General features: G+C 46.6%; 1 protein-coding gene across 1 annotated transcript in view; it reads left to right on the top strand.

Moving 5' to 3' along the window:
* Window positions 1–6,333: 6,333 nt before the first annotated feature.
* The window catches only part of PDIA5 (protein disulfide isomerase family A member 5), a 90,655-nt gene continuing 71,921 nt past the window's right edge, over window positions 6,334–25,067 (top strand). The window contains exon 1 of the mRNA XM_061167006.1: window positions 6,334–6,506. Within this exon, the coding sequence (XP_061022989.1) occupies window positions 6,459–6,506 (48 nt within the window). The 5' untranslated portion in view covers window positions 6,334–6,458. The remainder of the gene's footprint in view (window positions 6,507–25,067) is intronic.

Genomic DNA, 25,067 nt, shown 5'->3' with positions numbered 1-25,067 from the left:
AAGCTGTTCCTTCAATACCCCTGTTCAGAAGGACATACTCTAACCCAGATCTCTGAGGTTCTGTTTTGGTCTTCTCCACATCCTTGATGACACTTGTTATTTGAGGGTTTGCTTGTATGTATCAGCCATTCTAATGGGTGTGAGGTGGTAGCTCATTGTGGTTTTAGTTTGCATTTCCCTGTTGATTGGTAATATTGAGCATCTTTTCATATGCTTTTTGGCCATTTGTATATCTTCTTTGGAGAACTATTGAAGCTCTTTGCCCATTCTTAAATCAGGTTGGTTTTTGTTGTTACTGTTGAGGTGAAGGAGTTCTTTATACATTCTGGATATTTACCCCTGTCAAAAAAAATCCAGACAGCTTTACTTGATATGAATATTTCATTGAGGGAGAAATAAACTGGTAAAGAACAGAGAGACCTCAGAAGCTTGTTTTCACCAGTTGCAGCTCAGTTTATGAAGCATGAATGAGGAATACATTGTTTTTAGTTGTGACTGGTTCTTAGAAATCCATGTTTCTTTTCATTGCATAAGCTTGCTTATTTGTAGCTAATTGGCTAGGAAGCCATAAGATCACACTGATGTGAAGAAAGTTTAAGCTTTGTTTAAGGTCAGAGTCAGTTTTTTGGGAAAATCAGGACATTTACATGTGACTAGGAGCATTAGGTCTCTGGTTATATTAAACTGAGGCCTCTGTTTTGGTTTACTTTAGTGCCTTTTACTGGATATATGATTTGCAAATATTTTCTCCCATTCTGTGGGTTGCCTTTTCACTCTGTTAATTGTGACCTTTGGTGCATGGAAGTTTTTAATTTTGTTTGGTTTTTTTTTTTTTGGAAGTTTTTAAATTTGATGTAGTCCAATTTACCTATTTTTACTTTTGTTGTTTGTGCTTTTGGTTTCATATCCAAGAAATCATTGCTAAATCCAAAGTCATGAAGCTTTCCACCTATATTTTCTTCTAAATTTTATAGTTTTGGCTCTTTTATTCAGGTGACCCATTTGAGTTAATTCTTGTATATGATTCAAAGTAAGGGTCCAACTTCAATCTTTTGTGTGTAGATATCCAGTTTTCTCAACACCATTTGTTGCAAAGACTATCCTCCACTTTAAACCATTTTAAAGTCTACAATTCAATGCTATTAAGTGCATTCATATTGTAGGGCAACCACTATCCATCTCCAAAACCTTTTCATCAGTCCACTGAAATTCTGAGCTTCCCTGGTGGCTCAGTGGTAAAGAAATCTGCCTGCCCATGCTGGAGATGTGGGTTTGATCCCTGGGTCAGGAAGATACCCTGGAGAAGGAAAAAGCAACCCACTCCAATATTTTTGCCTGGGAAATTTCATGGACAGAGGAGCCTGATGAGCTACAAATCCATGAGGTTGCAAAGAGTCGGACTTAACTTAGTGATTGAACACAGCTCTGAAATTCAGTAACTATTCAACACTAAGTCTTAGGCCCCCTCTCCTCTCATCTCCTGGAAGATACTGTTCTACTTTCTGTCTGTATAAATTCATCACAGTCCATGTTCTTAAGGACCTCACTCCACATGGGAAATTGTGGGAGCACAGAGAAGGGACACTTAGGCCCAGACTGCTGGGCGTGTTGGTGGGAGAATGATGAGTGTCAGAAGAAGCTCTTGGGGGAGGGGTTACCCAAGCTGGGTGGGTATCAGCCAAAATGGGGGGGGGGGGCGGGCGGATGCAGGTGGAGTGACATCCCTCGATGAGCAGAGGCAAAGGCTTGTGAGCAGCATGGGGTGTTCTGCTAGGACTAGCTTCTCACCCAGGTGTAGGGATTACTAATGATCTAGCTATCTCATCTTTAGACTTTTCCCCTCCTTCCACCATCCCTATGCAGTGCAGACTTATTTTTCCCTCCATCTCATTTCTCCTTTTTTTTTTTTAACCTGTGAACTTCTTATTCAAATATAACTTAAGGATAGCATAACCTATGAAAGTGTGTGATGAAGTTTTACAAAGTGAACATACCCAGGTACCCTGTACTCAGATGGAGTAACAGAACCCCAGAACCACAAGAGACCCCTTCCAGTGACTACCCACATCCTTCCCTCAAAGGTAACCACAATTCTGACTTATAACAAAACAGAACTTTTGCCTTTCTTGTAGCTCATATAAGTGAAATTATACAAAAGAATATACTCTTTTGTGTCTGGCTTATTTGACTCAGCATTCCTTCTATTTTGTTCTGGCCAATTCTCATCCATGCTTAAATGCCAGAAAATGGTCTTTGTGCTAGTCTTCATTTCAGCCCAGATGATGGAGAGGAACTGGCTACACAAATATCAGGTGGCGGCACAATTCACAATAAACCTCAGGACGAGAAGTTTCTCTGGCTGGCCCCGTGGGGCTGCTGCTGGAGAATGGATGGTTTCCATTGAGGGCTGTAATGGAGGAGGGACAGCACTTGCCCTGTGCTATTCTCCTAATATTTCAAGGAGAGTGAACCTTAGAATTGTTAAACATTCCCAGAAGGGACATAAATCTCATTTTAGCTTGTTTCAATTGCAGGATGAAATGGCTTGTTTTCTTGGCAATTTTTATTTTTCCCTCTCAGTCCCCTGCCCTCTGGTTCTCTGGCTCATAGGCGCATGGCTTCCTTCCTTCCTTCCTCTCCTGGACTGTTTCCCTTTTGGCAGTCACATCTCTGCAGAATTCAGCCCTCTTCTGGACCCAGGAGCTTTTAGCTAGTCTTAGACTCAGGAGGTACAAGGGATTCGGAAGATTAGCTGATTCATTCTACCCTTTGTTTTTTGAACTTTAAAAAAAAAATCAAGATATGATTTACATATAGTAAAGTGTACAAGGGCTTCCCTGGTAACTCAGCTAGTAAAGAATCTGCCTGTAATGCAGGAGACACAAGTTAGATTCCTGGGTCAGGAAGTTTCTCTGGAGAAGGGCTGGGCTACCCACTCCAATATTCTTGGGCTTCCCTGGTGTCTTAGATGGTAAAGAATCTGCCTGTTATGTGGGAGACCTGGGTTCGATCCCTAGGTTGGGAAGACCCCCTGGAAGGGGGCATGGCAACACACTCTGGTGTTCTTGCCTGGGGAATCCCCATGGACAGAGGAGTCTGGTGGGCTGCAGTCCACAGGGTTGAAAAGAGTCAGACACGACTAAGCAACTAGGCACAGCACAAAGTATACAAATCTTAGCATATAGCTCAATAAATAAATTAGCCTTTACCTGTGTAGACTGCCACATAACAGTCATTTAATCAAAATATAGAACATTCCTAGCACCCAGAGGTTTGCTCATACTTTTTCCCAGTTGATCTCTCCTTCTCCCCTCCCTCCCCGCACTGTGGGAACCCTTAGTTTTCTTCTATCACCAGAGATTATGCTTGCTTGTTCTTGAATTTCAGATAAATGGGATCATACAGTATGTGCTTTTTCATGCCTGGCTACTTTTGCTCAACATCAGGGTTTGGAGATTCATCTATGTTGCTGTGGATATCTGTACTTTGTTCTTCTGTTGTTGCTGCTGTTGCCGAATAGAGTATCATTTACTTATCTACTTTTCTTTTCAAGGACATTCGGATAGTTTTCAGTTTGCCCCTATATTAGTGTGTTAGGGTTACTATTACAAAGTACCACAGAGTGGTCTAGATAACAGAAATTTAGTTTCTCACAATTCTGGAGTTCTGGAGGCTAGAAGTCCAAGGTCAAAGTATCAGCAGGGTTTGTTTCACCTGAGGACCTCTCTCCTTGGCTTGTAGCTGGCTACTTTGTGTCTTCACACAGTCTTTCCTTTCCTTTGTCTTTTTATAAGGACACCAGTCATATTGGATTAGGGCTCACCCCAATGACTTCATTCAACTTAACTATTTCTTAAGGCCTTATCTCCAAATACAGTCACATTCTAAGGTACTGGGAGTAGGACTTCAATATATGAACTTGGCGGGGAGAGGGGTGGGTGGGCAGTGTTGGAGAAAGAATAAAATTCAGTCCCGAACAAGCTACTATGAATAAAGCTGCTATGAATATTTTGGTATGTGTTTTGTACATGCACCATTGTCCAAAGTGGTCAAACCAATTTACACTCCCATCATCATTTGGGGGTAGAGTTGCTCTGCATCTTCACCAGGTGCTTCATTTTAAAGATGAGAAACAGAGACCCAAGAGAGGAACTGAAAGGCCCACTTTCCATATGTAGATCATGAACTTGAAGATACACAGCATGCAGAGGAAGCCCTGTCTCAACCTGCTTCGGGAATTTCTGAAATTCTCCAACACGTTATTTCACTCAATCATTCAGTTACTCATCAAAAAGAATTCCAAAAACCACCCGAGGCTCAGGTCCTATGCTAGGCTCTGAAGTTAAGTGGTTAACAAGAGAGATGTGAAACTTATATTCCACTTGTAGCAACAGAAAATGAACATACCAGCTAAAGAAGTAATTGCAGAATGTGGTAAAGTGCTAGCGAAGAAACAATGGAAGCTGAGTTAGAGAATAAGGGGGTTGGGCTGGAGAGGGTAAAATCTCCTTTAAATGGGTTGCTCCAAGGGCCTTTCTCTTACAGAGGCGAGCCCTGAAGGGATGAGAAGGTGTCAGTTGGACCAAGGGCCAGGGAAAGTGTTAAGGTAGGGAGAATAGGAAAAGTACTAGCCTTGGAGTAGGAACAGCTCTGATGGCCGGGAATGTGCAGGAAATGATGGTTTGTTTAACTGGAGCCAAGTAGACAACATAGAGGAGAGACAGTAGATGAAGTCTAGAGGTCAGGCCCAGACCATTCATGGCTCACAGCTCATGCGGAAGTGTTTGGATTTCATTTGATGGGCAATGGGAAACCATTGGAGGGCTTCAAGGAAATGGCAAACAAAATCCAACTGACCTTAACAACTGTATTGTAGGGGGTATAGGGAGGAAGGAGCAGGCAAACAGAAGGCACAGTCTTACCCTTGCATGGGGTGAGACATGTCAGTGACTTGGACTTGGGAGGTGGCAGAAGAGACATATTGGGTTGGCCAAGAGGTTTGTTTGAATTTTTTCTGTAACATCTTATAGAAAAACCTGAACAGACTTTTTGGCCAATCCAATATTTTGGCAGTAGAACTGACATGACGTGGTGATGGGTTGAATGGGCCTGTTGAGAAGTGAGGATGGATCAAGGATGACTTTTAGGCATTGAGCTTGGGACCTCCAGACAGTATGAAAAGCTCTTTCAGCTATAACCTATCCATCCTAGATTGTACAGCCTTGTCCATCTCAAGCCTCAGAATATAGTAGGTGTTTAATAAACATTCTTGAATGAATAACTGATTCCATGCATGAATGTTTTAGCACATGAATGGGTTCAATAACGGTTTTTTTATTGAGATAAAATTCACAAAACATAAAAATAACCATTTAAAAGTGTACAATTCAGTGGCATTTGGTACATTCACAGGGTTGTGCAACCATCACTTATGTCTTGCCTAAAAACATCTTCATCACCCCCAAAGGAGATCCTGCCCCCAGTGAGCAGTCATTCACCAGTCCCTCCTCCTCTCAGCCCCAGGAAACCACTAATCTACTTTCTGGGCCTCTGAATTTGCCTATTTCTGGATGGTTCATAAAAATGTAATCATACAGTATGCGTACTTTTGTGTCTAGTGTATTTCTTAGCATAACAGTTTCGAGCTTCATCCACATTGTAGCATGTATCAGTAGCTCACTACTTTTAATGATGGAACAATATCCCACTGTATGAATATATCCCATTTTGTTTATCCATTTATCTCTCAGTGGACACCTGGGTTGTTTCCACCTCTTGGTTATTGTGAATAACGCTGCTGTGAACATTTGTGTAACAGTAGTTGTTTGGATGCCTGTTTTCAAGTCTTTGGGGTATATGTCCAGGAATGTGGTTATTTGGTTATATGGTAATCCGTCTTCAACTTTCTGAGGAAATGTCAAATTGTTTTCCAACAGGTCAATATAAGTTTCTTGAATGAAAAAAAGGAACAGTAGGCGGGAGGCAGGGAGGAGGGCTTTTCGGCCCTCCACAAGCTGCACTGGACTGTGCCATTTGCAGGCTGTGTGATCTGGGTCAAATTCCTTAAGTTCTCTGGGCCACCTCGTCATCCTCAATGTGGGGAAAATAAATCTTTTCTCTGTGAGCCGAAGGACATGTTTTTTTCTAAAGTTCTAGGCACAGAGTAAGCCCCCAAGTTAACTGCCTTCCCTTACTCTGACCTTGACCATATTGCACTAGGCTCTTGATTCTACCTGGCCAGGGGGCCAAGTTCAGCCGCGCTGCAAACTACAACTCCCAGCACGCACTTCTCCCGGGCCGGCTCTCCCAGCGTGGTGCGCATGCTTTGGCAGACGTGGCACCGGGAACTCGGAGGCGGGGAGCAGTTGGGAAGTGGCGGCGGCGGTGGCACCCGGCGAAGCTGCGGTCGCGGGAGCCCGAGTGGGGACCGGAGCCGGCTGGGGGCAGCGGCAGCAGGGATGGCGCGGGTCGTGCCGGCGTGGCTGCTCCTGCTGCTGGCGGTCTGGGTGAGGCTGTGGCGCTGGGGTTCGGGCAGGGACGGCACGTGCGCCCGGCGTGCAGGTCCAAGCTCCTTGCTCCCGGCGCTCCCGGGACTTGCGGGGAGATGATGCCTCCGGGCGCCTGGGTGGGGGCATGCGTGCTGGACGGGCGGGGACCCGGTGGCTGTGCCGGAGGCGGCGGGGCGGTCGCCGTGCCCTCCCTGAGGAGTGCTACGGCGCTCAAAGGTCGGAGGGAGCCCGGGGTAGGGGAGCCCGGGGGCGCTGGGCGATTGTTGGCCGGGGGCTTGCGCGGTGGACACGACTTTACCGGGGTGCAGGTCAGGGGGCGGCCACGGGCTAGGGCGGAAAGCCGGCGGCTTGCGGAGGCGCAGCGCCCCAGACTCGGGGCCCTGCACCTGTGTGAGTTTGGGGTAGGAAGGGGATGCTTGGCACCTGCACTGCCGGAAACCTTGTTTTAGGACCACCTAGTTCTTGGTTTTGGCCCTGGGCAGCCGGGAAATTGCCGGCCACCATGTGGCCTGCCCTCCCGCAGCCCCCGCCGGCCAGACTTGGCTGGGCCGGGTGGGGTCGCCGGGGCGGGGAGTTCTGCTCCATTACCCAACTGAGGCTGGCTGGAACCTCAGCCACTTTCTGGCTTGTGATGCGGCCTATCGTTTAATGTAGGTGACTTAGTCTCCTCATCCGTGAAATGGGGACGCTTTAGATACCACCCCACCCCTCACCCCCCGCAAGGTTGCCAGGATGATCGGATGACAAATTGGAGGAGGAAGCTCTGTAAATTTCGAAACCCTACTAGAGGGGAGGAGGGACGGGCCAGGGTTATGGGAGTGTGGGCTCTCCGGAGCAGTTTGCTACTCTAGGGTTTGGGAGTGGAAGAGTGTTCCCCAGGGCATTGCTGAGAGAGGTCGGAATGGGTGTGTCCACAGCATCCAGGGACCCGGGTTTGGCCTTGGTGTTCCTGTAGTTTCTGGTCTCCCTTATTCTAGGACAGTTTTGGCTCCTTCTTTTCCTGAAGTTCCTGAAAAGAGACTCCTGCTGCTGGCACTCTTTCCAAGCTGGATTTTCCAGGGTTTTTTTTGGGGGGTGGGGGTGGGGGTGGTGGTGTGTGGCAAGGATGCTGGACAACGGGTGAGGAGGAAAAATGTAGTGTGGATTGAGTTGTTTTAAACATTTCCATCTCTCAATACTCTGCCCTTCTGGGATCACCAGTGAGGAGTGGCCCAGTGGTTTCTGGTTGTCTGAAAGTGAGTAGAAAAGGAAGCTCCCTGCCCCTCTAGATCTGTTTCTCCCTCTTAGAAACGGGCTGGAGTGGGGCAGTATCACTTCCCCAGGTTTGTTTAGGTTTGTTTGATACAATGCATTCTGTTCCCTCAGCCAGTTGGCCTGGGCTGTCTCTGGGCCAGGCAGGGCTGCTGGACTGTGCAGAGGGGGCCATCTCCAAGGCCACCCCGGAAAGGTGTTTGAACTCAGTCTGTTTTAGAAGGTCTACTTTCTACTTCCCCTTCCTTTTCCCTCCTGTGAAAATGAAAGACTTGGGACTCTGACCAGAAAGAAGTTTCATTCAGCAAACATTCATTTATTGGCTGGCTCTGGGTTGGATTTGAGATGGAGGGCAAAACACACATTGTTCCTGCCCTCTGGTGTTGCCCTGAGTTGGGCGGGGAAGTCAGTGCTGTGGGCAAATAAAGACAGAAGAGTGAGTACCCATATTCGAAGTTCTGGGAGCACTACTGAAGGAGAGCTGTACATTAATTTAGAGGGAAGGTCAGCCATGACTTTCCTGAGGGGTGAGCTGAGCTGTCAGGAGCGAGTGTGGGAGTCATCTAGGCAGTTGAGATCTGCTGATGCCCTCCACTGGGAGGTGTGGAGAGGGGGTAGGTTTGCTGAGAGCGCTAGAACCTGGGAGTCATCAGCAAGGCACTGGCATTTTCTCCTTTCCCCAAGCCCAAGATTGGCTTAGCAGGTGTGAGACTGAGGTGTAGAGCGAGTGACAAGCGGTGAGTGGACACCAGGGTGCCTTGCTATGCCAAGTTGCTCAGTCGTGTCCAAGTCTTTGCGACCCTATGGACTGTAGCCTGCCAGGCTCCTCTGTCCATGGGATTCTCCAGGCAAGATTACTGGAGTGGGTTGCTGTGCCTTCCCCCAGGGGATCTTCCCAACCCAGGGATCGAACCCATGTCTCCTGCGGCTCCCGCATTGTAGGCAGATTCTTTACCACTGAGCCACTGAGGAAGCCTGGACACCAGGATGGGCCTCTGTAAATATAAACTGTGTCCATGTGATAAGGGTTCCCCAGCTCCTGGGAGTTGATTGGGTTTCTTTATTCACTCAGTATTTACTGAGAGCTGATATGTGCAGGGCACTGGGCTATGACCCAGGAGACGCAAAGAAGTGTGAAGGGGTCTACAGAGATTCATGGACAGGGGTGTACACACATCATATTTTTTACAGTAGCAAAAATATGGAAGTGGCTTACGTGCTTAACAATAGCAACATGTTTAAATTACTTGTAGCCCTATCCATACCATGGAAAGTGATGTTTATAAAGGATATATGTATTTGTTAGAATGCTGGATTTATTTTCAAAATATTTTATAATGCTTATGAGGACTATCTACGGACATGAAAAGTACTTGTGTATGATAATTAGGGGAAAAGCGGGATACAAAACGGAATCCCAGGGTGGCTGAAGATAGCTACAGAAGTGAGGGATTAGCCGAACATCCAAATGTCAACAGTGATTGCTCTGGAAGGTGGAGTTGTGGGTGACTTTTGTTTACTTCTTTGTTTATGCTTTTTTTATATTTCCCAAGTTTTCTATATGAATGCACATCAGCTTTTAATCAGAAGTTAGTAAAGGAACTTTAAAAAAAAATGTTTCTTTGGAGACTCCCAGTGTTCCAACACTATGACGTGGAAAGAGCTGCAGTCAACACTTGGACAAGCTGGTCCCAGCCCTTCCAGGCTGGGTATCTCTGCCTGGGGCCTGCAGCTGGGGGGGCGGCCAGGCTGTCCTGTCCCCCACCCCCGAGGCTGCCTGGCCCTTCATGCTGTCCCTGCAGTCAGCCCTTCCTCAGGCCATCCGTGCTGACTGTCCTATAGTCTCCATCCAGAACTTGGGAGGACACGACCTCACCCTGCTCAAGGGTCTCAGTGTCAGGCTGAGGCCCGGAGCTGGGCTGTGATGACATTTTCACAGGTTCATAGACAAATGGGAAAAATAACAATGGTAAATTTTTTCTTTTTTTTCATGATTCCAAGTATTTCCAGTTTAAAAACTTAATTTCTCTGCCATGGTGTCCATATTGAGAGGGTGCTCCGGGAGTGGCTTAGAGTGTCCTTTTGGGAAAAAAGATGAAAGCAGTGATACTCTATTGTGATTTTTTAAAAAAAGCCTTCGATTGATAAAAATCTAAATTCAAATTTGTATGTTATATGTATAATATATTTTAAACATATTTAAAATATATTTTTAAAAATTATTTAAATTATAATTTAAAATATATCCTGCTACTCTGTGAGCTTCAGAAGTCTAAGAACTATTGACCTAACTCAAAATTCTCTGAGCACTATTGACCTAACTCAAAATTCTCTGATTTTATAAGGGAAAAATGAGGCTTTGAGAGAGAAGGGACTCACCACGTGAGGCCACCTAGTTTGTAAAGATAAGGCGGGTGTGAGAGCCAGGTTCCTGAATTACAGATGGGCATTCTTCCCACTCCATCTATGTCATCCAACTCCCACCTGCTTCCTTCCACCCACGCCACTGCCCAGGCCTCTGCCCCTGAGGGTGGCGTGAAGCTGAGAATCTGGTGGGACAGGGGGCGGAGGTGCAGGGAACAGGAGATGTTTGCCTGGTCTCTCCTGCTGAGCTTTTAATGTATATGTATTTAGGTTCTACACCATTATATATTTAATAGGCTCTTGTGGGCTGGCCTGGGGGCCTAATTGCCAGTTATAATGCTGCTTGGAACCTGGAGTGCACTTTTCCCACAGAAATAAGCACTTTACAGAGGAAGTGTTAAAAAAGAACTGGCACGTGAGTTGGGGGAATGGTCAGGTGCCTTAGGAGCGGCAAACAGGGTCCTGTGGATTCTGTCCAGGGTCAGCCTCTGGGGCACCCAGTGACCAGGGAAGGGCCCCGGCTTATGCCTCACAAGGAGGGCAGACCCTGACCTCTGTGGCAGTGGGGATCCTCTGTGTGCTGGCACCTCGCCCAGACTTGACATGCAGTCACCCCTGGTCCGTGTTTGCTGGAAGGAATCAGTGTTGCAGGCAGGAAGTCCAAGACAGAAATGTAGGCAATGAGGAGCAATGGACCAGGCTGGCTGGATGGAAGGATTTGAGTCTGGGGCTGGGGAAATAAGACTAGAAAAGTGAATCCAGTAAAAAAACCTTAGATGCCTGGCAGAGCTTTCAGAACTCAAATCTGTAGGCAATGGAGAGACATAATGAAAGTTGCCCTTTTTAATAACAAGAACAGTGAGGCCACAGTGGAGGGTTGGGTTGGAGTGGGAGAGACTAGATTAATTTTCCCAAAACAACACTTTCTTCCTCTTACTTTCTTCTGTGTTATCTACAAGATGAAGTTCAGGGTGATGTTATGGAAAGAACATGGGCTTTTTGCCACACTCTGGAGCTGTGTGACCTTGGGCCCTGCCTATTTTCTTGTTTGTCAGCAGTGGTAATAATACCCATTGTGCAGAGTTGAAAGGATCAGAAATAATACAGGGAGCACCCAGCACAGTGCATGTCACATGGGCACGCCCAATAAATAGGAACGGGCAGGCACCTCAGGTGGTTGGAGAAGGGGTGCCTGGTAGCCAGTGAAGGGCCAGAGGGGCTGTGAGTGGAGGCTGTGAGCTGTGGGTAGGGGGCTGTACCATGGGATTCTTGGATTCTTGCCATCATGGGTCCCTGGAGCCGAGGTCCTGATGGCTCCTTGCTCCTCTGCAGTGGGCCCTTCAGAGCCTCTGGATGGGTGGGGGTGTGGGTGTGTGTGCCCAGAGGGGCTAAGAATTTAAGCACTCTGCTTTTCCCCTTTTTTCTGAAAGTGGATCCTCTCTTGAGACTGGAGATACCAACCACACTGCCTCCCTGGAGGGTTTGCCCCAGCTTTGTGGTTTTGTTCTGTGAGGCTCTTGTGTTTCCCTTGGTGGTTGTAGTAGGTTTTAGAGGCTGACAGTGGACCAGAGAGTGACCCCCAGGATGAAGAGAGCCTAAGTTCTCCTGCATTACCAGACGTCGATGGTTTTCTTGCCCTCCTTTCATTTCCCCCACACCTGGCATCGTGGTGGGAGAGGGAAGGAGCACTGTGCCTCACCCAACCTGCAGCACTAACCTGAGTCTCTGGCTTCCCATTCGACCTGTCGATGAGAATTATAAAACACCTGGTACATTGTAGAGGGCTTGCAAAGTATTTCAGTGTATTTCAGGTCTGTGTAATTCTGCGTCCCACACGAGCTGGGTAAGATAAGCTGGTTGAGTCCTATTACTTCAAGAGAGAGAGATGGGTAAGTTGACAGAGTGGGGAGAGAGAGACCAGTGATGGGCATGGACTGGAAGGGGAGGGCATAGACAGATGAATGGATCACCTGACTGAGCAGCCTCCTTCGCAGGTGCTATTTTCTGAAATAGCAGCACCAGCCATTTACCTGGGGTATCCATGATCCTTGCTCTTTAGCTCTCTAATGGCCTGAATACGGGAGGCGGGTTGCAGCCAGGCTCTCCCTGACCATCCTCCTCACCCTTCTCATCATCCTCCCTGCTGGGCTCTAGGTAACTGTCCCCTCTGACCACCTACATCCATCAGGGCCTCATTCCGTTCACCAGTTTACAATCACTTCTAAATAATTAGCTTTGCAGTTATGTGGTGAGGGGTGGAGATGTGGAGTTGGAATAGCTTTTCCATCTTTTTATTCCCTGAGGTCATACTGAGCCCCCAGCTTGGATGTGTGCTCTGTGCGCACATGGCCTGGTGATGAGCCTGTGCCCGGCTTCAGGGTTTCCTGCTCCTCACTGCTGGCCGGGGCAGGAGTAAGAGCATCCATCACTGCAAAGAATCCCACCATTCCTCTAGCCCCTTGGCATGAGCAGATGTCTTTAATTCGTGAGCAGATCCTTTAATCCTTGTCTTGGAAGGTATTAATGGAGATCGAGGTCGAGGGCTTACGCGGGGGCTTAAACATAAGGGTGATATAGCTTCTGAGCCAAGTCGTGGGCTTGGCTGGAAAGCTCTGCTCTAGGGCCAAGTAGGGCAGGCTCCTGAGGAACAAGCAGGTTTGCTCTCACCAAGGAGTCTGACCTGGCTGGGTCCTGGGCAGGGTGTTGTACATGCTCCTTATTTCAAAGGAACATGGACCACCATGTGCATGTTACATATATCATGTTCATTCATTCCACAGATCTTTCTTTTTTTGTTTTTAACAGATACCTCATGAGACTCTGTTATGAGCCAGACATACTGTGCCAAGGCATTGGGGACAAACTGATAAAAAGGATGGATACCATCCCTTCCTCCCATTGCCTGGTGAGAGGCCACTAATTTATTATTTAATTCAAGTAGGAAGTGCTGGAAGGTGGGAGATAGAGTGGTTAGAGCATGTGTAACAAGGATCCCTACCCTATTGCAGGGTGTCAGAAAAGGCCTCTCTGAAGACTTATGGACCCTTTCTCAAAAAAATGTTTTTAAATGTATAAAACAATGCATAGGATTATAGAAGAAACCAGTGATATTGAAATAGTTATCAAAATATTTTAACAAATTGTGACAAAGTAGTATGTATTTTTTTTAATGCATCATGTAGGAAGATCTAGTGACAGATTTGATAATTTCTGTAAATTGTAAGTAGTGATGAGCATAGATATCTGCAATAACCCTCTTGTGCTGAGAAGATATGATTTCTATTGGTGACAAAGTCACGGACATTGTCAGTGCTACTGTAATTGGTTACCTACATTCATAATAAAGGGAAGACTAAATTTCAGTGAAATTAGTGAAAATAAAGATGCAGTTTATTTATTTCAGTGAAATTAGTGAAGATAAAGATCCCATCCAAATTCACAGACCCCAGTGTAAGAAAAATTATCCCAAAACTTAGAAATTAAATATGATTTTATGACTTTCTAATGTCACACTGGAACATTGTCTAGGAAGCCCACCTCAGGGGCATCCGGTGCTTTAGGGATTGTCACTATGTTTTTTATTCCTTAGGACCCACACTCTGTAAACTTAGAAAGGATGCAGATGATTGCTATTAGCTAGGGAAGAGAAATTCTTCAGGATATTAACTGGCTTGTTATCTCATTTAGCAATCATATCATACCTTTTCTCATCGACCACTTGTAAGTTTCTTATAACATCTTTTTTAAAAAAATTTGGCTGCGCCGCACAACTTACAGGATCTTAGTGCCCCCAATAGTGGAAGTGTGGAGTCCTAACCACTGGACCACCAGGGAATTCCCTGTAACTTCTTTAACAAAATATTTTTATTAACCTGTTTTTTTTCTTTCTTACATCCTCTTTTGACCTAGCTTTGTCATTTTAGTGGGCCCCTTATTTAATTAATAACACTTTGAAATATGCTCAATCTTTGCATGAAAATTGGGTTTTTAAATTTGAAAATTATACTGGCTCCCTGTTGAAGAGCCATGGAGTGAGCAGAATGTGAGGTTGTGGCACTCAGAAGGGAGGTCTGGGTGGGGCTGTTAATGTAGGGGTGGGCTCAGGTGGGGTGCCCCAGGGGACGGTGTAGGGCAGGTAGAGAAGATGGACTGAGTGAGCCCGGAGGAAGTGCTGCATTTACAGGATGGTGGCAGTGGATTTACAAAGAAGACAGTAAGGGATGTGGGAGAGGTGGAAGGGAGACCAAGTGTGTTCTGCCAGGGCTGAGCGAAAGGAGAAGTGGAGGTACCTGGAGGGTCGTCTGCATGGAGGTCATTGCCGAACCTCCACCAGGAGCCTCTTTGGTGGTGGGGGGCAGATCTGAGGATGCTAAGGACTGCTCAGAAGGGGAGGAGGGAGGTGGAAAATTCTGGCTGTGAAGGAGTGGGGAATGGTATGGGGTCCAGAGAGGAGGTTTTTGAAAGATGGGTTAGTGGTCTTCCAACCCAGCTGTGACTCTGACCACCTTAAAGAGGTATGTGTAAAAATGGATTCTTGGGCTCTTCAGATCTACGAGATGATTTTCTTCAAGGGTGAGGCCCAGGAAGCTGTCTTTCCAGAAAGCTTTTACTTACTGCTGTTGTGCAGCTACAAACCAGAGACATTTACAAGCTAACATTAATTTTACGTGGTGGACAATATCTTGCCAGCCAAGGTTGCCTCTTTGGGCCGAGTGGCATGACACAACTTCTGCCCATGATAAAAGCCACATACACCAGTGACATTGTGAGACTCACTTGGCTGGAGCATGTGCCGTTTTTGCTTTTTTCTGTGGGAATTGTGCACAACAGGTAGCAGAGAAGGGATGGCTCCTGCTGTCCTTGAAGCTCTTTCCAGTTGGTTGTGCTCAGTAGCTAGATTGGAAGGGGAAGCCGACTTTCTGGCCTCTTGGGTCTTGTTTGGGTGCAGCTCTGGGGAGGGGAGAGAGCTTGAGGTTCACCAGTGGGAAGTGTGACATTGACAGGCAAAGACAAGAGCTTGTGATCTGTGCCTACAAGACCTCTGAGTCCCGGTTCTGCTGTTTTAGGCATCACCTAAGTTGAGTGCCTTCACTTCTTTGAACCTCAGTTTTCACATCTCTAAAGTAGGGATGGTACACCTCCCACACAGATTGTTTACAGCAGGTTTTCAAACATTTTTACTGAAATTCCTGCAAGAACAGTTTTGCATTTTACATTTATAACCAAGTACATATATCTATATATGAACATAACAGATGCAGATTTTTCACTGAATACACAGTCCTGCTACCAATGTACACACTGATGTTTCCTTCTTACTGTTATTTAAAGAAATGCTGGTGGTAACCCATTGAAGCGATTTTATAACTCTGTTCTTGGGTTAAGGCCTGAGGGATAGAAAATACTGATTTCAAATCTCAGCTTTAGGGGATTGAATGAGATACTGTATGTCAAAGCACAGATGTATCTCATGGGTCATGAGCCCTTGAATTGTTATTTTCTTTTCAATTAATGGAGCTTTGAGACAGGGTTGGGTTTCCGGAGTGGGAATTCACCTGCTCTTCCTCGGGCCCTGCTGCCTGCTTCTCTGCTTCCTCCCCCAGCTCTTCCTCGTTAGCAGGCCTGGCACACCAGGCTGGCAGCAGCCCAGAGCCCTCTTGGCTCTTAAAGAGGTTTTCCACAACATTAAAAGCTTTAGGGACTTAAGTCCTGGTTAAATGCACTGCAGTTGCAATTTCAGGATAAAAAAACCTGTTTTTATAAGCTCTTGGATCAGTCGTCCTGCCCCCGAATTGTCCCTTGTTGACAGCCACGTTTGTGCCACGGAAAATGAGTGGGAAAACTGTGGAGCCCACATCAAAGGTGTGGTTTTTAAAGGAAGCAAAATATAAGACATACCCTGGCTTTTCATTCATGGGAGCAAGTGGTGAGACGTGCGTGGCTCTTGGTCTTTCCACTTCACCTTGGGTCCGAGTCAGAGCTCTCTTACCTACTTGCCGGGTAATGTTGAGCAAGTTTCTAACTCTTTGTCTTGACTTCCTTATTTATAGACTAGGTATAATGAAAGTACCTACTTAATTCACTTGCCAAGAGAATGAACTGGAAAGTCATGTGAGCAGTTTTGCTGGCTCCTGGGCACACAGGAGCACTCTAAACTCACAGCTCTTGCGATGATCATGGCCTCATCCCCAGGCCCTCGGTGTTGGGACTAAAGAGTCCTCTCAGGATTAAAGAGTCCTCTCTCGGGTTGGGTTCCATCCCAGCTGAGTGCTTTCCAGTTTCCCTCTCTTTCTTTAGCACATTTAGCTCCTCAGCTGCAGCTAGTCAGGGGTCCACATTCCAAGGGCCAGGCTCTGTCTTTCTGCCACACAAACACACACGCACACGCACGTGCCATCCAGGCAGTGTTCATTTTTATTTCAAAGGCTGCTGGGTGGTGGACTTTTGAACACTGGGAAATATCAGTGGTGAAATCTTCAAACTTGGTTTGAGGTCAGGCCTTAGCTCCTTGTGAAGAGGATATTTAGCCATGGTGATTGGTGACAGATGCTTACAATTTGTCCATTTAAGGAGCATAAATTACCTATATTTAAAAATGAACATTTCTCTCTCTCGCCCTTTTTTTCTCTCTCGTCAGAGCCATTCTCGGCATGCGTTGCATGCAGAGTTCTCTGCGGATTCTGTATAATAGTTCTTATTAAAAAACTCCACACTGTCAGGTGAGCAGAGGAGCCTGCAGCAGTCAGTCCGCTCAAAGTGAAGAGGGGAAGATAAGCACCCCTCTCGCTTGGGAAAGTGCCAGTGAACACTGGATGGATGGTCGAGGGTATCAGGAGGCCTGTGAAAGACGGGGGGCAGTATTTGGTTGTATTCTGGACATCTGGGAATCTCTTTTTTTTTTCTGTCTTATTTTAGGTGTTTTTTCCCTAACTCTAATTTTGAGATAGACTTAGAGAAGAGCTGCAAGAAGAGTATAAAGGATTTCCATCTTCCTTTCACCCGATTCCACAGATAATAACATTTTATCACATTTATCATACTCTCCCTCTGCATATATAAAGTTTACAGACACAATTCTCCTTTGTCCCATAAATACTTTATTGTTTCCTAAGAGGCAAGGACATTCTCTTATATAACCAGAGTACAATAGTCAAAATCAGGAATGTAGCACTTGGCTCAGGACTTTATCCAGAATCCCATGTTGAATTTGAATTAATTGTCATGTCTCTTTAATCTCCTTTAATCTGGGCCACTTTCTCAGTCTTTGTCTTTTGGGACTTTGGCATTTTTGAGGAATGTCCCTCAGTTTTGTTTTGGATGATATTTCCCTTCCTTTGGTGCCTTCTATCAGGAAACATATGTTCATTTGACCCATTCTTGGTGGTGTTAACATTGGTCCCTTAGTTGAGGTTTCTGCCAGATTTCTCAACTATAAAGTTACATTTTCTTGTAGTGGAGAAATACTTGGAGATTGTTAATTGTTTCCATGATGGTAGCCAAATGATGGTAATTTTTAAAAAGTATTTGTATCGGGCATGCCTATTATGGTTAGAAAAATACACAAAGGAGAAGAATAAAATCTATTCAAGGACAAAGGCTTACTTTGGTGAATTTCTTTTTCTTCCGGTCATTTTCTTAGCATAATTGGCTGTATAGTTGTAATCATACCATCTACATTTTAAATTCTGTTTTAAAAAACTTAACATTAAAACAAATATCTTTTCACTGTACAATCTTTGAAAACATCACTTAAATGCCTGTTTCATCCTGTCAAGTGGTTTACTCTAAGAAAAGTTTCCCCCGATGTTGGATATTTAAGTTGTTTACAATTTCTGACTCTTGAGTAGGAATGAATGAGTCATATATGTGTCAGAATCTCTGTGAATTTCCTTGGGACACATTCCCAAAAGTGGAATTACCACGTGGAGGAGCAGAAATGCTTTTAAGGTACTTGATTAATTGTGCCAAATAGCTTTTCAAAAGAATTGTACTGGCTTAAGTCTTTGCCAGCACTATATGACAGTCGGGTGTCATATTTTAAGAGATTCACTAATGGTGTTTCTCAACTTTTTTTTAAAACCGTGATCCAAAAAATCAAGGTTTGTGTTGAGATTAATTTCCTGTATTTTGAATTATGAAAGCATAGATATTTATTTCCCAAAGTAAATTATAGTGTAATATGGCACGTTACTCCCTTCAGGCTCTGCCACCCCACTCCTGGCCTTGGGATAGCTCTGGGAGCTGGGAGCATGGGTGTGTCTGGGGCAGACCATTCAGGACATTGAGGGGCTTAGGGGCACATGAGGAATTGGGGAATTTCACCTACAGAATCCTAAGAGGGAATGTGTTTGCTGTCTTCAGAGTGTGGTAGGCTGGCAGAATGGCTTGGGAGGGGGAGGGATTTGAACTTTCTAATGACTGGAGCCATCCAAGATGAAATGGTAGGACATGGACTTCTGTGCATTAACATATTTAGTTTCTGCAACCTTCCAGACTCCAATGTGCTGAGCAGCCTCAGGAGATTTTGAGTACTTGGCTCTGGAGGCTGGAGACGACATGGAGGAATGTTTAAAGGAGTCTTCTATCTGGAAACCAACCAACCCAGCTTAACTCTGAGGGATATCCTGGCCTGTTGGTCTCCTTACTATTAATAGTAAAGGGCTGAGGTTGTGGGGAACCTGAAGAGTTATTAGTTTTTCTTTCATTTGTGGGTAGCCATCACCAGGTGACCAAGATACTTGGGATGGAAATAGGCACAGTGAAACTCGAGTAATTAGGAGGAACACAGTAAATCAAACCCTTGGTAGTCTGTCTCCTTCCTTGTAGCAGTTGATCTAAAGTGTAATGCATGATTTGATGCTTTAGATGCTTTGAAATATCCCAACTGGAGTAGTTGTTAATATTTCTTTCTAGTTAAAGCTTTTGTTTCAGTAGGCACTCAAAATCTATTTGCATGTGTGCCAGAAAACCCAGAATGATAGTGCCTCAAAGAAATTCTTTATTCCACTCACAGAGAAGTCTGGAAAGGGGTGTTCCAGGGCCAGTACATTCCTCTGTGGTATCAGAGTCCCAGGTGCTTTCTATTTTGATAACTCTACATCTTTAGCAAGTCCTTCCACCTCATTGTCTCAAGGTGGCTGCTTAAGTTCCAGCCATCTTTCTAGATTCTAGGGAGCAGAAAGGAGGAAGGGACTAAGAAAATTTGTAGACTCTATTAAGGACACTTCCTAAAAGTTGCTGCATAACACTTCGGTTTACAGTCCAGGGACTGGAATTTAGCCACAGGGCCACACTTGATGCAGGGAAGACTGAAAGGTTTGACTTTTAATGTGGGTGGCCACAAGCCCAAGGCAACTCAGCAGTTTCTTCATGAGGTGTAATTACCTCACTGTACTTCTCTGGTAGTGGTCACTAGACGAGGTTTGCAGAATATCATAATTGCAAAGGACTTTGGAAATCACTTTCAACCCGTTCATTTTACAGAGAAAGACAGAGAGAAGGAGGCATGGCTTGTCCAAAGTCACACAGTCAGTAAATATCAAAACCAGCACAAAACTTGGGTCTCTGACTCTTTCTACCAAACCTCTAGCTCTCAAATACTCAGCCAGCTGGAGTTCTCTAACCTGGGGTTCAGGTCATCTGTTTTTAACCTTATTCCTGGATCCCTTTACCACCAGCTTCCTAAGAGTCTAGACTTAGATTCTGACATTTCAAAACTATTTTGAGTAAGATGTGGGCTACACTAAATTAAACCAGTTTTTTCACAGCTCCAAACATAAGAAGGCTATCTTTTTTTCAGGTGACAGAGCAAAAAGAAGGTCAAGTCCCACCTCCACCTTTTTTCCTAAATGTTAAACTTCTGTCCTCAACTCTTCTTCCTTTAGCAAGTCACTTTTACATAATTGAATACCTCTGGCTTCATGATCTGCATTGAATAGTGAATCTATAACAACAGACAGCATCCTGGGCTATGGAGAATGTGAGGGTGCTGGCACGTACCCCAGAGATCCGGAGCTTTTTAAAGCTGAGAGTGTAATGTGGCAAGGACTGATCTCCTGTTATTTTCCAGAATTGCATGACTCTCTGTCTAGCCTGGTGGTGATCGTGGGTGAGGTTAAGTGAAGAGAAAGGAAGTTGTGAATGCGGCGTGTTAGAATGAGAGGAGGCAGAAGGGAACCCAGACCCTGCACACACCTCTGATGAACTGCAGATCTGGGCTGACAGCCCCAGGGTCTTGAGAAGGGTGGCGGACAGCAGGTGTTCTGGGCTTGCAGGAAGTAGAGAGTTGGTGTAAATCCCTGCTGGGACCCTCCTTGCCCATTCTGAAAGATTTTGGCTTATCCTGGCTGATTTGATTTCCCCCAACTGCGGGAAGGAGGTGCTTCTGGGAAGGGTCCACTTGGGGTGCTGTGAGTCTAGGGAGCTTGTGGGGTAGAGGTAAGCCACTACCTCTGGCCAGGACCTAGGAGGCCTGAACTCTGTGACCTGATCTACTGTGTGACCTTTGTAAGTCAGTTAACCTCTCTGAGCTTCAGTTTCTTCATCTGTAGGACGAGGCTAGTGCCCACTTGTCCCAGAGGGGCAGATGGGCACAAAACCGGGAAGCACCATCCTCCATGTGCTGTGTGGCCTGTGGGTCTGGTCCGCTGTGCAGACGGGTGGTTATTCTAGGTGCGGACGCTAGATTTGTGTACGTGCACATTTCTTCCTGCTTGGACGTGCTGTCCTGTCTGATTGCAGGCAGGGCCCTGGAGAGGAAAAGGTGGTGCTGGGTCTCCTGTTGTCCTTGCTCTGTCTGTGATTTGTCGCACTAATAGCACTAATACAGATAATTACGATGCTTCTGTACTGTGTGCCAAGCATAACGTTAGGTTCTCCGTGTGGTTTAAACCCCTTGTCTGATCCTCAGCCAACACTGCAAGGCAGGTGTCAGTATTATCTTCTCCTCGTTATAGGTAGGAGATGACACTCATAACCCCTCATGTCATCCTGCTGTAAATGACGGTGCCTGGATTTGAGCCCAGGTTTGTCTGACTCTAGACGCAGTGCTCTTCCCATGTGTCTGTGGGGTGGTGAGACCGCAGAGGGAAGAGCGCGAGCTTCTCGGCTGGAGGCCCCTGTGTCCAGCAGGCCCTAAAACAGGCAGACGCCTGTTTGGAAGGTGAGGGGAGAAGCCAGCGTCCTCGACCCCATTGCCTCCAGCTGCAGTAGAGGGTGGGGGGGAGGGCCTCTGTGTCGGGCACCCTGAGTGGCTGCTGGGCTCTGTAGGGTGCCTTGTACTCTGATGAGGGGAGGGGCTCTAGTGGAGGGGGCTGCTTCTCTGATGCTGGGCCCTGGTGTTCTCAGAGGGGTGTTGTGCTGTGACAGGGGTTGGGGGGTTTAGGGACCAGTACTCTGATGGGGGACACTGGCTCTCTGATGCAAGCGGGACCTGGTTTTGGGGCCCATATTTCCCAGCAGTAGAAGAAGAGAATGTCCTTCCCAGGTGTGTTCTGCCCTGCACCCAGGGGAAGATTTATGGGTCTCAGCCCAGTCATTGGGGTAGTTCAGCCCTGATGGAAATACTGTGAAGGCTGGGGCTGGCGAGCAGAAAGAAAGCAATTATTGGGGGAAAGTCAGAAGGAGTTTGCATAGGCAACAGAAGGGGATTTTTTTCTCTTCTTCCTCCAAAGTGAAAGACTTAGGATGTAAAGAGCCTGCCTGCCTGCCAAACCCAGGAACAGCTCCATGGCTGGCTCCGAAGGTGGCTGGCTTCCTTCTCACACGTTGCCCTGTCCCCCCCTCTGAGGGCTTGACAAAACAGAGTTGTGCATCATTAACATTATTATGTTGCCGTAGTTATTGTTATCAAGGTTTGTGGGTTGTGACTTATGAAGTCTGCAGGAAGGCTCTTGGCAAGGCTATCCAAGGCTCACTGGAGCTGCATATTTAGGGAGGGAAGGAGTATGCATGCTGGAAAGGTTAAGGTAGACTGAAGCGGAGGAGAAAGGAGAATGCTAAGTGGCTGGAGGAGAGTCCCCCTGGGTTTAGAGGAGGGAGGAAAGGGCCGTGCTCCCGCCTGTCCCTGTGGTCGCTTGCTAAGGTGAGGGTCTGTCTGAGGCCATATAAGGGGCCTCTTATCCTCCTCTCAGAGATATTAAAGCGAGCATCTTAGCTCTTTGCACACCAAGTCCCCTGATTTCCCCTGGATCTATCTATCCCGACTGTTTTCCTCTGTTCCCTATATTTCAGATCCTCTCCTGGCAGATCCTGCCTCTCCTGTGCCCACAAATGTCCACGCGGCTCCCCACCTTCAGTGGAGACAGCCCGCCCTCCTCCCCACCCTACAGCTGCCTGTGCCCCTCCTGCATGGGGTGCGTCTCTCTGCAGCCTGCCTCCCCCTGCACTTGGCCTGGCCTTCGCCTGTGTGTCTCCTCCCTGGTCTGCGTTGATGTGGCACTTCCTGCCTTCTTCCTGACCTTTCTCCTGGTCCTCCTCCTCCTCCTCCTTATTTCTGCCTCTGGACCCTGACCTCTGAGACTTCATTGAGTCTCACTCTCCAGTCTGGAGGATACCTCGATGGGTTGTCTTGTCCACATATCTGCCTAAGCTTATTATCACCTTCCTCAACAGAGTTAAAAGCCTCCTCTACTTTTCCATTCTTGCAATTTTGGTTCTTGTTCCATTTCTGAGCACAGAATCTTTGGGTCGTTTTAGCTTCTCTTCCTCCCTTGCTTACAGATGAATAGTCATTGAGTTCTGTTGTTTTTCTCTCGAGCCTCTTGGATTGAACCATTTCTCTTTACTTGGGCGGCCACCCGGGGAGTCCCTTCACCTCCAGCCTTCTGGCGACTGTCCAGTCTGAGATCACAGCCAGATGGGCCTTTTGAGCCAGGCTTTCAAGGTCCCACCCCACCCACCCTGGACTGGCCCCACCGGCTCTCTCCTACCACCCTTCAGCCCAGACCCTCCCTGACTGCCCTGGGTCTTGTCTGGCTTCTGTGGTCCCTCTGGGTCTCCCAGGAGCTATCACAGACTCGCCTCGTAACGTGCTCCCAGCAGAGGACCTCTGCAAAGGTCAAGAGTATGGCAGTCGTGTGTGTGTCATGTTTATTGTGTTGGACAAACACTTCCTAAGGGCTTTCAAGGGGCAGGTGCTCCTAGTTTAGGGAGTGGAGTAGGGATGGGGCAAGATGAGGAGGAGATGGACCCTCCATAAAGAGTTCTTAACCAGGCTGGCCGCAGACAGTGCTGCGTTTAAGCCCCAGCCTCAGTGTATTTCTGGTAGACCTGAACCTCTCTGCTGTGTGAGGGTGAACTCTGGGGCAGAGGCTTTGGTGGTTTGTGTACTCTGAGAGTAGCTGGTTAGAATATAACTGTTAGATGACCTGAGGGATTCACTGGGCTTTCTAGGAAGGAAGCTGTGGATAAGCCTTGAGACTTGGTGCTCTTGTGGTTTCTGCTGTAGACACTTTGCTGTCGCTTGGCCCAGCTGCACCATCTCTTCCCCTTTCCTGAACCCCCAGTCCAGAAATTCAGGTGCCTCTCAGGAGGGCTGATCTGCGGGTCAGAGTCCTGAGGGCACTGGGCAAGGGCAGTTGTTTCTATTGACTACCCAGGTTATTTGAGGATTAAAAACAGCAGCATCAACATGTTTTTCTAACAAATTCTTTTCTTTTTTTCCTTTAACCATGTGCATTTTGTTGTGGACCTTTCTGGAATAACATGTAATAATAAGGTGGACTGGACTTTTTGGTGCACTCTCAAGGTTGCTGTATGAAGGCAGGGGGTCCTCAGGCTTTGTGCACATCCTGCCAGGGCAGAATAAAGGAAAAATCATTCCTGGACAACTCCTTCTGATGGTTTTACTCTGTGGAGAAGGTTAAGTTGCATCCAATGGCAGATTATATTTAGAAACACTATAATATGGCCACATTTCTGTCTTCTACTCTGCTGAGATGGAAATTTATATTATATATTACAGTAACTGATACTGTTAGAGTGCTGTATGATTTATAAGGCATATTCGATAAGTTACCCCCTTTCATCCTCACAGCTGTCCCACGAGGGGAGGTATCATTATCTCCACATCAGATGCGAAGCACTAAGTCTATGGAAGGTTGAGTGATGTTGCCTGAGCATCTTAGCTATTGAGTGAAGCTCAGACTCAATGCAAGATTTCTGGCTACAAAGAGGGAGTGGCCTGAGAGGACCTGGGGTCATGTAGAGAGACGGAGGTTCAGATGCTGGTCCCGCTTCTTATTAGCTATGCAACTTTGGTCAAACTAACTGATCTATAAGATCACACACATTGGATAATCTGTAGTTGCCTCTTCATACCACATTCCTTCATAACCCTCGTGGGGGGATTAGGTTAGCAACATTCTGGAAAAGGGAAGGGAAGGTGCTAAGGGGTAGGGGTTGAGAGGAGATGGGTGATTTCAAGGTTCAGTTTGTCTGTACTTCTTCCCACCTGTACCTGGTGTCTCCTGGCAGAGCATTTCTTATTCTGTCTCTCCAGGTGTTAACCGTGGTATTCTTTCCTGGCTATGCAGGGGGCTGTTGGCCAGCTATGTGGGCTGGATGAGGGGCTCTGCTGGGTCACAGCTTTGTTCAGACATTTAACAGCCTCCCCTTCCTGCTCCTGCTTTCAGCCCACCTCTCATGCCTGCAGCAGTGCCTGGTACTTCCAGGGCCCAAGGTGTTCAGGGTTTTCTGTGGGAGAATTGGCTTGTTTCTTGTTGGCTGGTCTCCTGAGACCATTGGCTCAGTGGGGGAAGTGAGAAACCCCTCACCCACCCATTCATTCCCATCCTGAATGGGATCACGTTAAGAGGTGATCATACTTCTCTGTGGATTTGGGGCTCTGGTGCTTCTAGGCGGGATGGAGTTTTCACATTGCTCCACAGTGTGACATTTGAGGGCAGGGTAGGGTACAGACCTTGACCTCCCAGAGAAGTCTTG

The sequence above is a fragment of the Dama dama genome, chromosome 19 (genome assembly GCF_033118175.1).
Source record: "Dama dama isolate Ldn47 chromosome 19, ASM3311817v1, whole genome shotgun sequence".
Lineage (NCBI taxonomy): Eukaryota > Metazoa > Chordata > Mammalia > Artiodactyla > Cervidae > Dama > Dama dama.
The sequence above is the reverse complement of the archived record's forward strand: the minus strand, read 5'-3'. Positions and strand labels throughout refer to the sequence as shown.